Source organism: Lipotes vexillifer, unplaced genomic scaffold (genome assembly GCF_000442215.2).
Source record: "Lipotes vexillifer unplaced genomic scaffold, Lipotes_vexillifer_v1.1 scaffold611, whole genome shotgun sequence".
NCBI lineage: Eukaryota > Metazoa > Chordata > Mammalia > Artiodactyla > Lipotidae > Lipotes > Lipotes vexillifer.
In genome coordinates this window covers 1,489,023-1,502,610 of record NW_006785619.1, presented here as the reverse complement: position 1 = coordinate 1,502,610, position 13,588 = coordinate 1,489,023, and the positions used below count along the sequence as shown (strand labels likewise).

The 13,588-nt window shown below is 54.0% G+C and overlaps 1 protein-coding gene across 2 annotated transcripts in view; it reads right to left on the bottom strand.

Moving 5' to 3' along the window:
* Nucleotides 1-6,619: 6,619 nt before the first annotated feature.
* PFAS (phosphoribosylformylglycinamidine synthase) overlaps nt 6,620-13,588 on the bottom strand; it is a 13,393-nt gene continuing 6,424 nt past the window's right edge. The window contains exons 9-25 of one of the 2 annotated variants that reach the window (XM_007457818.1): nt 12,852-12,925; nt 12,584-12,740; nt 12,235-12,296; nt 11,926-12,087; nt 11,557-11,682; nt 11,291-11,422; nt 10,813-11,043; nt 10,497-10,677; nt 10,335-10,418; nt 9,955-10,110; nt 9,630-9,749; nt 9,175-9,320; nt 8,843-9,050; nt 8,605-8,696; nt 8,411-8,525; nt 7,172-7,495; nt 6,620-7,067 (exon numbers count right to left, since the gene is read on the bottom strand). In XM_007457818.1, the coding sequence (XP_007457880.1) occupies nt 6,757-7,067; nt 7,172-7,495; nt 8,411-8,525; nt 8,605-8,696; nt 8,843-9,050; nt 9,175-9,320; nt 9,630-9,749; nt 9,955-10,110; nt 10,335-10,418; nt 10,497-10,677; nt 10,813-11,043; nt 11,291-11,422; nt 11,557-11,682; nt 11,926-12,087; nt 12,235-12,296; nt 12,584-12,740; nt 12,852-12,925 (2,681 nt within the window). In that variant the 3' untranslated portion in view covers nt 6,620-6,756. The remainder of the gene's footprint in view (nt 7,068-7,171; nt 7,496-8,410; nt 8,526-8,604; nt 8,697-8,842; nt 9,051-9,174; nt 9,321-9,629; nt 9,750-9,954; nt 10,111-10,334; nt 10,419-10,496; nt 10,678-10,812; nt 11,044-11,290; nt 11,423-11,556; nt 11,683-11,925; nt 12,088-12,234; nt 12,297-12,583; nt 12,741-12,851; nt 12,926-13,588) is intronic. The other variant, XM_007457817.1, reaches the window with a different exon arrangement.

The following is a 13,588-nucleotide window of genomic DNA, read 5'->3' as shown; positions in this document are numbered from 1 at the left end:
GTGTCCCCTGCATTGGCAGGCAGATTCTGAACCACTGCGCCACCAGGGAAGCCCCTCCTGACATCTCTTGAGTCCTTTCATCCCTCTCCATCTCCACCGCCGCCACCCTAGTCCTGGCCAGCACTGCTTCTGTCTGGAGCGTGCAAAGCCCTCTTATGGGACTCCCCATATCCTCTCCTGCCTTCCTCCTCTGCAGCTGGAGTGATTGTGTCTCTCCCTAATATAAACCCATTTGGGTGGTTTCCCATTGCTCTTAGGATAAAATCCAGATTCCTTGACATGCTCTGTTAGGCCTTTAACTGTGTCTGTTCTGTTTCCCATTGTACTTAATGTTCCAGACAGACTCATCTTTGTTCAGTTCCTTAACTCGCTTTATTGCTCACCTCTGAGGCTTTGCACATATCTTCGGCTTTCCCTCCCTCCCCTCTCCTGTGACCAGCCGCTAGTCATCCCTCAGGTGTCAGCTAATCCCGGGAATCCTTCCCTGATCCAGAGAGTCTGGGCTGCATCCCCTGCTGTGAGCTCCCACCTGTACCCTGAGCTCCCTCTTAAAGATGTTTCATTGAAATTGTCTGCTTCACGGCCCTCTCCCACTGTGTGTGCACCTGCCCAGGGAGGAGGCCCTTGACAGTTTTCTTACCTGAGTGACAGATGGGGCGGGGCTCCCTGTTTCACACCCTTTGTCCCATTCTCTAGCCACGGGCTTCTCCTCCAGCCTGAGCAGACAGAGGAAGCTGCACAAAGCCACCCGTCCTGGGGGAAAACGGCCCACAGTCGCTGGCACTCCTAGTGGACTGCTCACATAGGAAGGTCTTTCCTGAAGCCCAAGAGAAGTCTCTAACCCAGGCCCCACCGCAGCAGTGCCTGAGGCTCCACCATCTGGCTGTTTGCTGCTCCCAATTGTCTAATGACAGGCTGAGGATTTCTTTGATTTCCGCCCCAGGGTCTTGAATGCAGAAGGTGCTGGGGAAATAAATACAGCTTGTGGGACCCCGGGGCCTCTGAAGGCTCAGCTGCTTTGGGGGACACCCTCCTCCCACAGGCTCACAACTGTCTGGCGTCCACCTCCTTTTTTCCTTTCTACCCCTGTTGTCCGCACCTGGGTTTGGGCGGGGTGTCCCAGGTGCTATTTGGAGGGACGCCCAGGGGTGCGCTGACCTGTTAGAGAGCCTGGGAGCCTCTCTGGAGAAAGTGGCCTTCTCCAGGGGTCCCATCTGGACCCCTGCACACACGTCACCCACACTGTGCCCGGCCCTCCTGGAGCCCTCCTTCCAGCACGTATCAGGCTGAAAGGGATGAACGCATGCTCAGTTCAGTGCCGTGTCTTTTTCTGTGAAATTGAAGGCCCTGTTGGCTGCCAGGCAGGTGTTAAGACAGAGACAAGACTTACTGGTTCTCCCTGTCTCTCCACACCCCACCCCACCCGCCCCAACACATGCATACACTGTCCTTCATTTGACATGAGGACAAGAGCTTGCAACTTTGAATGACTGGAGGAATGAAGTAAAAAAGGGAAATGCTTGAGGACTTGCAAAGCAAAGCCACCCATAAGTCCAATTCACTAAGTTCACTCTTCTATTAAGGAAAAAAATGTGTATCAACCTTTACTAACTTTAACATTCACATTTATTCATTTGTTCAACATATATTTATTGAGCACCTTGTAGGTGACAGGCACCATGCTAGGTGGTAGGATACAGTGGAGGGCAGAAATGGAGTTCCTGCTCTCATGGAGTTTACACTCTACTGAGGAGACGACTCGTTGAGCAAAGAAACACATCGTTCAATGTAAGATTGCAGTGGTAAACAAAACAAAACAACAACAAAAGATTGCAATGCTGAAAAAGAAATTACAGCAGTGACTTGGGCTAGAAAAGGAGGTGTGTGATGCTACCGTAGGAGCCTCCAGTATCTGACAAAGAATTTGGTCAGAGAGCTGTTGACTGATGAGACCCAAAAAAAAGACAAGACTTAGGTTTGGACATTATCGTTAATGGTCTTGTTTCAGACCTCAGGTGTAGTGAGCTGAGGTCACCATACTCCTTCTGTTCACGGTACATTATTATCATTGCTCCACTTGGGTGCCCTCTCTCATTACCTTTGGTCTCTGTTTCTCATTCCGATTCCCCGTTTCCCCCATAGGAGGGTAATGCTGAATTTCCAATGGGACAATCTGCCCTGTTGTCTGGCTTTCTCTGGGAAAGCTGATGGGTTGGGATTTTGTCAAATGGGAATGATGAAAAGATACTGGGTCAAGTTGAAGGGCACTGGAAAAGCTGTTACTGGAAGTTGGATAAGGAGGGAAAAAGAGAGAAGAAATGGATTGGGGGAAAGATGTGATTGAGCTGGAGGTCCTGATGACTTTGAGATCCGAGTACTGAAGAGGAAAATGATGATGGAAGGAAGGGAGGTTATGGTCAGAGATAGGGTGCTTGAGTGAGTGTGGAAATGAAGCACATCTGGGTGATGACAAAATTCCATGGCCGAGGTAGAATGGAGGAAGTCACTGGAAAAAAGTTCAGGTTGCACCCCTTCCTTTAAGAACACGTGGAAGTTGTATACATCATTTTCTCTCCTACCAATCAGAATTTAGTCACAGGGAATTCCCTGGTGGTCCAGTGGTTAGGACTCCATGCTTCTACTGCAGGGGTCACAGGTTCAATCCCTGGTCAGGGAACTAAGATCTCACATGCCACGTGGCATGGCCAGAAACAAAACAGAATTTAGTCACAGCTGTAAGGGACACTGGGAGATGTCATCTTTATTTTGGGCAGCCACAATCCCTGCTAAAATACTGGAGGGTCCTATTTCTAGAAAGGGGAATCAGATACTGGGGAACAGCTGGCATCCCCTTCCACAGGGAGTGATGGGGAAGTCAGCAGAACACAAAGTAGGGGGTGAAGGTGATATAGAATGGCATGAACCTAAAATGGGCAAGATTTTCTTCGAAGGGGGTGGAGAATAATCTGGGAGTGGTACAGAGAGGACCCAAACCCCAGCTCCCTGGCCGGAGGAAGGTGAGATGAGGTTTGAGAATAAACGCCACCACATGGAGGGGCTGTGGAGTGCCTTTCAGAGCAGTTGGTTTCCTGGGAAGGTAAAGAGAGGCAGAAAAGAGCTAGCTGGTAGTTTGCTAGACGGCTTTTGGGAGAGGTGGGGAGATAGAAGCTGGGTTGGGACCAGCAAGGACAGGGTTGTGAGGCTTCTGGATAAAAACAGAAGCTGAGCTGACTTGGTTTTGGTAGTGTCCGAGGGTGGGTCTTGCTTGGCCAGGGTAATCTAAACCAGAAACCGCTCCAACTCCAAAAGGCATGAATTTACCGATCACAGCCAATCAGCAGGGTACCTCACATACTATCCTTCTACTTTTGCGTCAAGCGCTTGTAAACCTGACATCCAAGACTTGGTATCAGCCCTCAAAATTGTGCATTTGAGATTACCTATATTTTATGTACACACACACACACACACACACACACGGCTTCCTAGCATCAGGGAGGAATACTGAAATGCCAAAAATGACCCCTACTCCCACAGACTGCTCAGGGTAGGTCAGTTTGCAAAGCAATGAGAAAAAGACCTGAAAGTTATTTTCTCCATAGCCGTGATTCAACACTGTCTCATCAGTCTCTCCTTAGGCTACTCTACTAGGAGTGCACCGCTCAGCCCGCCCTCAGGGATCTGAGAGTCGTCTCCATTCTCAGGGAAATTTCTTTAACCAAGATGTTGAGCTATTCAGGGGGCAAACTGACTTGAGCTGTACGACAGGACAGTCACAGCGGTCACAAGGAAGTGGCCTTTACACACACTCCTGTGAGCAAAGGGAGCAAGGACAGCTGTCAGCAAGAAGTCCTGACAATGCTGCCTCCGGAAATGTGATTGCAGGGCAGTAGGAAGCAAATGCTGCAATTTATTTAACCTTAATTCTTCCTTTGTTTTAAAAAGGGAGGGGGGCTATCAAGTACTTTGCTGAACTCTTATGAAAAATAATTTAGTCACATATAAAATGCCTAGCATATGCTTGGTTCATGGTAGGTGCCATATACAGATACTATTTTTTTTTCAGCTTTATTGAGATATAGTTGACATATAACGTTATGTGAGTTTAAGGTGTACAAAGTGTTGATCTGATACACTAGCAAGTGATTACCATCATACCGTACACCTGCATCACACCTTACACCTGCATCACATCGCATAATTCCTACTTCTTTTTCCTGGTAAGAACATTTCAGATCTACTCTGGTAGCAACTTTCAAGTATGTGATACAGTATCATTGGCTATAATCACCATGCTGTACCTTAGATCCCCAGAGCTTGCTCATCTAATATCTGGAAGTTTGTACCCTTTGACCAACATCCCCCTTTCCCCCATCCACCATTCTAGTCTCTGTTTCTGAGTTCAGCTTTTTTTAGATTGTACATATAAGTGAGATCATATAGTACTTGTCTTTCTCTGTCTGACTTACTTCACTGAGCATAATGCCTTCAAGGTCCATCCGTGTTGTCGCACACAGCAGGATTTCCTTCTTTCTTGTGGCTGAATACTATTCCGTGTGTGTGTGTGTGTGTGTGTGTATATATATATATATATATATATATATATCACATAGATATTATTTTATTTTTTATTATTTATTTATTTATGGCTGCATTGGGTCTTTGTTGTTGCGCACAGGCTTTCTCTAGTTGTGGAGAGCAGGGGCTACTCCTCGTTGCGGTGTGTGAGCTTCTCATTGCGGTGGCTTCTCGTTGCGGAGCCCAGGCTCTAGGCACGTGGGCTTCAGTAGTTGTGGCTCACGGGCTCTAGAGCACAGGCTCAGTAGTTGTGGTGCATGGGCTTAGTTGCTCCGCGGCATGTGGGATCTTCCTGGACCAGGGCTCAAACCCGTGTCCCCTGCATTGGCAGGCGGATTTTTTTTTTTTAATTTATTTTATTTATTTTTGGCTGTGTTGGGTCTTCGTTGTGGAGCACGGGCTCTAGGTGCGTGGGCTTCAGTAGTTGTGGCACACAGGCTCAGTAGTTGTGGCTTGTGGGCTCTAGAGCACAGGCTCAGTAGTTGTGGCACACGGGCTTAGTTGTTCCACGGCATATGGGATCTTCCTGGACTAGGGCTCGAACCCATGTTCCCTGCATTGGCAGGCGGATTCTTAACCACTGCACCACCAGGAAGTCCCACAGATATTATTTTAAAGCCTATTAGACCATAAACTCCCTGGTGGCAGCGACAGTGCTTGGCACTGTAGCAAACCATCGAAAATTAATGGAATGAATGAATGAATGAATGAAAGAATAAATGCATACTAAAGGCTCAGTGCTAGGGATAAGGGAGCTGCTAAACTAGGAGAAGCAAAGATCAGGAATATTGAGTTCAGAGGCCAGCACCAGGGCAGTCCTATGACTCAGCTGGAGACACTGTCACAGAAGCTGCCAACAACTGCTTACACTTAGCACAGCGCTGCATTTAAAAAGAAGAATCTGTTCAGAAGTGTGCCCAGTACCATACTGTGGAAAAGGGAGGCAAGCACAAGACCGGGCTAAATCTCCGTGGTCTGTTTGGGCGAAAGACAGGACAGGCTGTCGGATTCTCTTACACAGATGCCAACAAGAACGAAGGCATCACCTCTGGGGAGAGGAGATGCTGATGGAGTATTTGGAGAATCCCAAGAAGTACATCCCTGGAACAAAAATGATCTTCGCTGGCGTTAAAAAGAAGGGAGAAAGGGCAGACTTGATAGCTTATCTCAAAAAGGCTACTAATGAGTAATAGTTGGCCACTGCCTTATTTATTATGAAACAAATGTCTCATGACTTTTTATGTGTACCATATTTAAATTGATCTCATACACTAGAATTCAGATCATGAATGGCTGAGGTAATATTTCTGTCCTGATTTGAATAAGATTGGCTTGTGGCTAAATGAATATGGTCAGCTTTTTGAATTTTGATAGTAATTCTGGTTCAACAAGTACTATCACTGTTTTCCCCTTCTAAAGAGATGATTAAACTTGAATAAGGAATGTTAAACTTTTCAGGGATATGGCGAATGCCTTCTCAAACCCTATAGGAGATTGGTTTTAGATTTAGATTTCTATAACTGGTTATATTAATATATTTAAATACTGAGAAGCTCCCTTCACTGTCTCACAGACAAGCAAAATTCACCTGTGTTTCAAGTTGTGTTCATTTGCCTGTTAAAGCAAGGGTGAAGATACACTGACAATGTCCATTTTATCTTTTTGGTCTTAACTGTGCCAATTTAATTGAAATTCTCTACTTAAAAGTTTAAAAAATAAAATAAAAATAGAAAGAAGAATCCAGAAAGCTTCTGCTGTTTTCCAGATGAGCATGCTGAGGTCCTGAGTTGCCTGCTTTTGTCCGCCCCCATCCCCTTAAAGCCCGACGAGGAAGGGGGGCATAGGACATCCCTCCGAGCTCAGATAAGTGACGTAAGTGATGTGGTGCAGCGAAGCGGGGCGATGGAACCCCCTCCCCCCAGGCATCCTAACTTCCCACCGCAGCCTCTTTTCTCTGAACTGCATGTTGCTTCCCGGGCCCACAAAGGACAAAACGTGTTAGAACAGAACTGAAAACAGATCCAACAGCGTAAGGCATAGACAGATTCATAAAATTAGCCAAGGTTTTTTTGGGCATTTTGGTCCTCGTCTGTCCAAGACACACAGAAATAATATGAGGTACTTCTAAAGACACCGTGGGTGAAAACCACGGGGCCCAGGGGAGTCTCCCCGGCCTGCTCAGCAGCCTCCTTCCCGGGTCCAGTTTCGGGCATTGATGAAGAGCTGGAGCCAGGGGGAGGTGGTCATAGTGTCAAATGGAGGGGGTCGCCACGCCCACTGCCAAGGCCTCACAGACCGCTCAGGGTGAGGCATGAGAGCCAGGTGGCGGCCATCAGGGGAGCAGATGCCAGCCATGCCCCCTGGGGACCCGTTGGGATTCAGGGGGTACTGTTCCGTGGGGTTGCCATCATCGTCTGCCCAATGCAGCGGAGCCAAGCCCCTGGCCTCCATCTGGGCTTGGAGTTCCGGGGAAGAAAATGCCATATAACCTGGGGCAGAAGGAGGGGCGAGGGAAGAGGCACATGAGAGCAGAGCTCCCTGGCGTCCTCCCCCACCCTTGCCCTCAGGCTCTCCCGCCTCCCCGGAGGCTGACCTTCCCCGTGGGCGCTCCACACGGGCAGCACGGCACCCTCCATCCCTCGCAGCATCAGGGCCGGCCCAGCCCCCACTCGCACGCTGGCCCAGCGCGACTCGAAGCGCCCAGACCGGTTGTGGCACAGCAGGAGGCCGGGCCGGGCTGGCCAGGACTCGTGGCCCATCTCTGCCACCTCGTCACCAGGACTGCCTCCCACCCAGCCCAGCAGGGCCAGCAGCTGGCAGCCGTTACACACGCCGAGGCTGAAGGTGTCTGGCCGCTGCCGGAAGCGCCTCAGCTCAGCCCCGGCCTGGGGGTTAAAGGTCACAGCGGCTGCCCACCCTAGGAGGGAACAGGAGGCTGCGGTGAGCACCGGAATGAGGGGGGACCGTCGCCTTTCCATCTCAGCGTGCCCCATTACACTCGCCCAGGACCTCCCTGCTTTGCAGAGCTCAGGGCAAACGCCAGGGAAAAAAAGCAGGTTTAACTGATAGAAACAGATGTTGCCAACTCCTGGGCCTGAGATGGCCCATGACGAGTTTTCTGCTTAGGCAGCAGAGCATTTTCAAAATTTTTATTCAGTTGCCTAACATTTAATCAGGATTTCTGGCTTGTCTTGAAAAACAGAAAGATCTGGTTGTGCCGAGCCTGCTTTCCGACAGGACAGCCTGCTGGAGCTGAGTAGCAGCTGCCGCTTCTGACAGGGCACATGCCCCCGGGCTTGGCACGGTGCCACCCAGCCCACCTGCCTCACAAGCTACCTGCAGAGGGCTTCCCTGGTGGTGCAGTGGTTAAGAATCCGCCTGCCAATGCAGGGGACACAGGTTCGAGCCCTGGTCCGGGAAGATCCCACATGCCACGGAGCAACTAAGCCCGTGTGCCACAACTACTGACCCTGCGCTCTAGAGCCCGCGAGCCACAACTACTGAAGCCCGCGTGCCTAGAGCCCGTGCTCCGCAACAAGAGAAGCCACCACAACGAGAAGCCTGCGCAGTGCAATGAAGAGTAGCCCCCGTTCGCTTCAACTAGAGAAAGCCCGCGTGCAGCAACGAAGACTCAATGCAGTCAATGAATGAATGAATGAATGAAAAAAAAGGCTACCTGCAGGCCTGCTGGCGGCTGGCCCAGAATGAATGCACTCACGCTCCCCAGCCAGCTTCATGGAGGCGAGAGGCCAGTTCTCAGTCAAGGGAGAAGGGGGCTAAGGCAGCTCTTCAGGAACGTGCGGAGAGCGAGTGGGCAGGGCTGCACACCCACCTTTGGCAGAGCCCAGGACGTCCGCGTAGCTGAAGCCGCCCACGAAGGCCACGCCTTGGAACGTGTCCAGCCTGACTGCTCCAGAGCAGAGGTCCTGCATGGTCACATCCCACACCTGGCAGGAGGGGGAGGGCAAGTGTCAGAGGGCCCATGGCCCAAAGCCCAGCCCCAGCTCGGCCACGCAACCTGCTCACCTCAAACCCAGCCAAGTGGAAGGCATCGGCCATCTCCCGGTCTCCGTTACTGCCTTCTTCTCGAAAGATGGCAACTCGGGGGGCGGGACCACCTGGGGGGAGGAGTGTCCTTGTGCCAGAGGGTTACTTCCACACCCCAGCGCCCCAGACACCTTGTCCAGGGCAGGCCTCCACATCCAAGCCTTGGGCTCCTCCCCAAAGTGCCCGGGCAGCCAAGCCACTACACACATTTCCTCACCAGGCTCATGAGACACGGAAGCTGTGGGAAAGGTGGGGGGCAGGCAGTAGGTGGGCCCCGTCCGCTCCCTCAGCCCCTCTTCTTCCTGGGCCACACAGTGGGGCTCTGCCTGCAGCCGATCCAGCTGGAAACTGGTCTCCTCCCAGAGGGCTCGTAGCTGCCCAACGGGCTCCTCCAGAACGACAGCCCCGTTCACTGATACCCGGACCTAGAGAGGGGGGCAGATCTTTCAGGGGCTGAGAGCAAAGATGTCCACGTTGGGCCGCCTCCAAGGCTGGCAGAGGCAAACCACGACCTTCCCTCTGCAGGCCTGTCATTCCTCACTTCCTCACCATGGCGTGGGGCCCGGTGCTGCCCGTGCGGCCCAGCTCCAGGCAGTGGAGGCCAGCCTCCCGGTAACGTGTCAGTACTTGGGCCAGGTCTGGCTCTTGCACCTCCAGCACCAAGCCTGGCTCCTCAGCGAACAGTACAGGCAGCGCTGGGAGAGTAACAGAGGGGTCAAGGTGACTAGGGTATTGCCAGGGACTCAGAGGTGGAGTCAGGTGGCTATGGCTAAAGGAACGAAGGCAGGGGTCAGGGATGGGGTGAGGCCTGGGAAAGCAGGACCAAGGATGTGGCCTCAGGGTCTGCAGGAGGTTTCAGAGGTGCCACCTGGCTCAGTGGTCAGAAAAGACAGCAAGGGACTCAGGGGAAAAGGAGTTGGGGACACTCTACTCTTTAATAGGACATGGGGTCTGCAGGATGGGGCAGGCAGCCCAGGCTGGAACCTAGACCTCAGGCTCCTCACCATTGACCCCAGGGGCAGGGACGGCCACCTCTATCCCACAATTCCCAGCAAAGGCCATCTCTAGCAGGCAGGTGATGAGACCTCCGTCACTGACATCGTGGCCTGAGCAGAGGAGGCGGTCTGGAGGAAGGAATAAAATGCTCGGCAGCCTTGGGACCCAAACCTGGCGGCCGCGTCCCCCTTCTGACAGTCGGGAGGGGGCGGGGGTGAGAGTGTGGGCTTGCTCAGAGAACCAGAGAGAAGGGCATCAGACCCCTCTTGGCCCCCCCGCACGTGCCTGCCCCGTGTCAGCCACAGGCACCGTCTCCTCCAGGGCCTCACTCACCTTTCAGCAGCCCCTGGGTGATGCCGAAGGCTCGCACCAAGTTCTCAGGAAGGTCCAGATCGGGAGGCTGCTCGCCGAGCTGGGAGAAGCACTGGGCCAGAGCTGTGCCCCCGAGCCGATGGCGCCCAGGACTCAGAGGCACGTAGAGCAGGTGGCCTGGGGAGACAGGGGCGCGGTGAGGGGAGATGGCTGGCTCAGGAGAAGCCCGCCCGCCGTGCTCACTGAAGTTCCCAGGACGTGGTGAGGCACCCAGACCACCAGCCCCAGAAGGCACCATGCCCCAGTGCTGAACGAGGGGGCCCAGCACTCACGAAGCAGACCCCAGACAAAGGACCAGGCTGTGAATCCACAGTGCACCGAGGAGAGGGAAGAACCCATACCTCTCCCTCCGGGACACTTGAGGTCTGGGGTCACAGTGGCTGTAATGTCTGGACAGACAGCATAGGCTGAGATGACCAGCGACCCTGCAGAGCAAGCAGCGGAGAGTGAGGCGCAGCCCGGCCCACAGACCCGCCCCTTGCCCTTGGGCGCCCAGAGCTCACCAGGAGCCCGCACGGTCTCAGCGCCAACCCGGGCGGCCATGCTGAGGGAGTCCTTGCCACCGTCCACTGCCACACCCAGGGCCGCCATCACTGCCACCACAGCCCCACAGGCATCGGCCAGAGCCGCGCCCTCCCCCTGGAGCTTGGCCGCCCACATCCAGTTCCCGCTGCATTTCACGTCCTGGGAAGTGGCAGAGACTCGTGTTAGGGAGGGAGGGCGCTGTGGAGAGGCTGCGGACAGAGGGGTGAGCAGGCGGTGGTTGCGTCTGTGTCCCAGAGGCCTGGGGATCCAGGGCAGAAGCTGCAGGGGACTCACCCGGATATCGGTGACCAGAGCAAACACCAGGTTGGTGAGGGCTTCGGCCACGGCCAGCCGGGCAGCAACCTTGGGGTCCAGCAGGCTCTTGACTGGCTGCTCTCCCAGGGCTGTGGCAGCCCCTACAAGCTCCTGGTGACTCAGTGCCACCACCGCCACGTCTGCCAGCGGGGTCTGCAGGGGTCCCACACACTGCTGCTGTGCCACCAGGCCGCCCACGGAGCGGTCCACCTGCAGAACCAGGTGGAGTTAGCAAGAGGCCAAGGGACAGGGACAAGGGGGTGGGAGGAGGCCTGGCTCACCCTGAACACAACAAGACTCGGGGTGGACAGCAGGGGCTCAGGCCATCGGGGTAGCTGCCCTGCCCCTGCCACGTCCCCCTCGGGCCCGGCGGGCTCCCACAGCCATCCCCCGGGCTGGGCGAGCAGAGGGAAGGGCGCAGAGGGCTGAGAGGGTGGAGCAGGGGTGCGGGGCAGACCTTGCTGGTGAGGTAGCGCTTGCTGGCCACCGCAGGCAGCCTGAGGACGCGTGCCAGGGCCTGGCGCACGCTCAGCCCTGGGGGCAAGGCCAGGGGCCGCAGCACGGGCACACTCCTCTGCAGGAAGAACTCCTGCAACACAGGTGGCAACAGTGGTGTGAGCGCCTGGGGAGGTGCTGGGCACACAGGTAACAAAGCACGCGTAGGGCCGACGATGGTCTGAAGGGCTGGGCCAGAGAAGGAGAAACCTCCCGCCCCCCACATACCTTCCGGGGCATCTTGCCCAGCACCCAGTCCAGATCCAGGTCCACAGGGGTCGGGGGAGGTGTTGGGGGGGCATCCCCCTGGCCATCTCTTCCCATAGGACACTCCCGATCATCCACCAGCACTATCTGTAGACCAGAGGGACACCGCCCAGAGAGAATGAGACTATGACCACCAGCAGGGAATAAACACTTCTGGAAAGCCGGGCAGAGGTGCTCTGTCCGCCCCACTTGGCTTCTCCTGTTGAGCCCCCCGGCCCCACGCTGGTCCCCACGGCGCCCATGCTCTCGTCTCTTTCCTGAGACACTCTCCCTCCTGGGCAGCTCAAGCCCACGCACAGCATCTGTTACCGACTCCCTGAGCCAACTCACCCTCCTGTCTCCCGTGATGGTGCCCACAAAGCAAACTGGGCAGCGTTCCCGGGCGCTGACACGACTCAGGAAGTCCCGGTCGGGGGGCCTCAGCAGAAGTGCATTTGACTCCTGGTACTCGGCCCCCCAGATTTCCAGGGCATTCAGGGTCGGGTCCCCGAGCTGTATATCCATGGGGGAGGATGAAAGGGAAGGGTCAGCGGGCACTCCCAAGTCTCAGGTTCTTGCTGGGAGTGGGGGACAGATGGGTGGGGCCGGCTGGGACTGGCAGGGGTAGGGAGACAATCAGACTTCAGGGAGGAGACCCACCTGGAAGCGGCTGGTATAAATGACGGCTCCGGCCGGGTCACTCAGCTCCTTCAGGACGTTGCCTGATGAGAGGGTTTCCGGGAGAGGCTCTCATCTGGCCCTGGTCAGTACCGGGCAAACAAAAGGCCATTCCCAGCCTCCAAAGGAGCCCCTAATCCTGTGCATCCCTGTTTGAACCGCTACTGCACCCTCTCCAGCAACTAACCCTGAGCCTGTCCAGAACATGTAGTGGGTGCAGAGTGGGGCCCAGAGCTAGCTGGTTGGTTGCAGATCCGCGATACCTCTCCCCAAACTGAACCTGGCAGGAGACCAGGTAGGCCTGGTCCTCCGTCCCAACCCCTCCTCTCACCATTGCCACCGGCACCCTGGTCATGAAGACTGCAGATGGGGTTTCCTCCGGGGGCCTCCACGCAAGCCCGGATCACACGGTTCATCTTCTGTTCCATCTCCGGGTCTCCCCGCTGCACAGCCCCAAAGTCCAGGTCGCTGGCATTGTCTCCCTGCACCTGGGAGGACAGATGGCACATCTCAGCTCAGGGGGGCTGGGAGCTCACACCCCACCCATGCATGGGGCCCAGAGATGTCATGGAGTTGGCACCTGAGCTATTTGCACTTGCCTGCACGGACGAGGCAGCTCCGCCCCCAACTCCAATCCTGTAGACAGGACCCCCAACCTTCACAACATCCATGCCTGCGAGGAAGGAGGGCAGAATCGGAACACCCAGAAAGTGACCAGACGTGTGAGAACGAAGCAGTGTGAGGATAAAGGGAAGCTGGTATTAGAGGAGAGCAATCAAAATTCTTTGATTGGGTAAATACACTTTGAGGAATTTACCCTCCAGATTTATTCGCACAGGTACAAAGCACCTAGGTACAAAATTAAATACTGCAGCATTATTTGTATTACCAAAAACAAGAAATAATCTAAATGCTAACAACAGAGAACTGGTTAAATAAATTACGGTATAAGCCATATAATGAAAAACTAAGCCACCGAAACAGAGGATGTTTTTTTTTGGCTATGGCGCGCAGCTTGCAGGATCTTCGTTCCCCAGCCAGAAACTGAATCCAAGCCCTCAGCAGTGAAAGCACAGAGCCCTAACCGCTGGACCGCCAAGGACTGCCCCCGAAAAAGAGAGTTACATATGAATATAATGAAGTAATCTGATCTCATCAGTATGAAATGATCTCCAAGTATATTGCTAAGCTGAAAAAAAGCAAGGTGCAGAAGTATGCCTACCCACTTAGAACAGCATCAACAAGGATAAAATACTTAAGACTTACACACTGAAAATTATGAAATATCTTAGGAGGCCTAAATAAATTGAAAGAGATCTCCTGCTTATAGATCGGA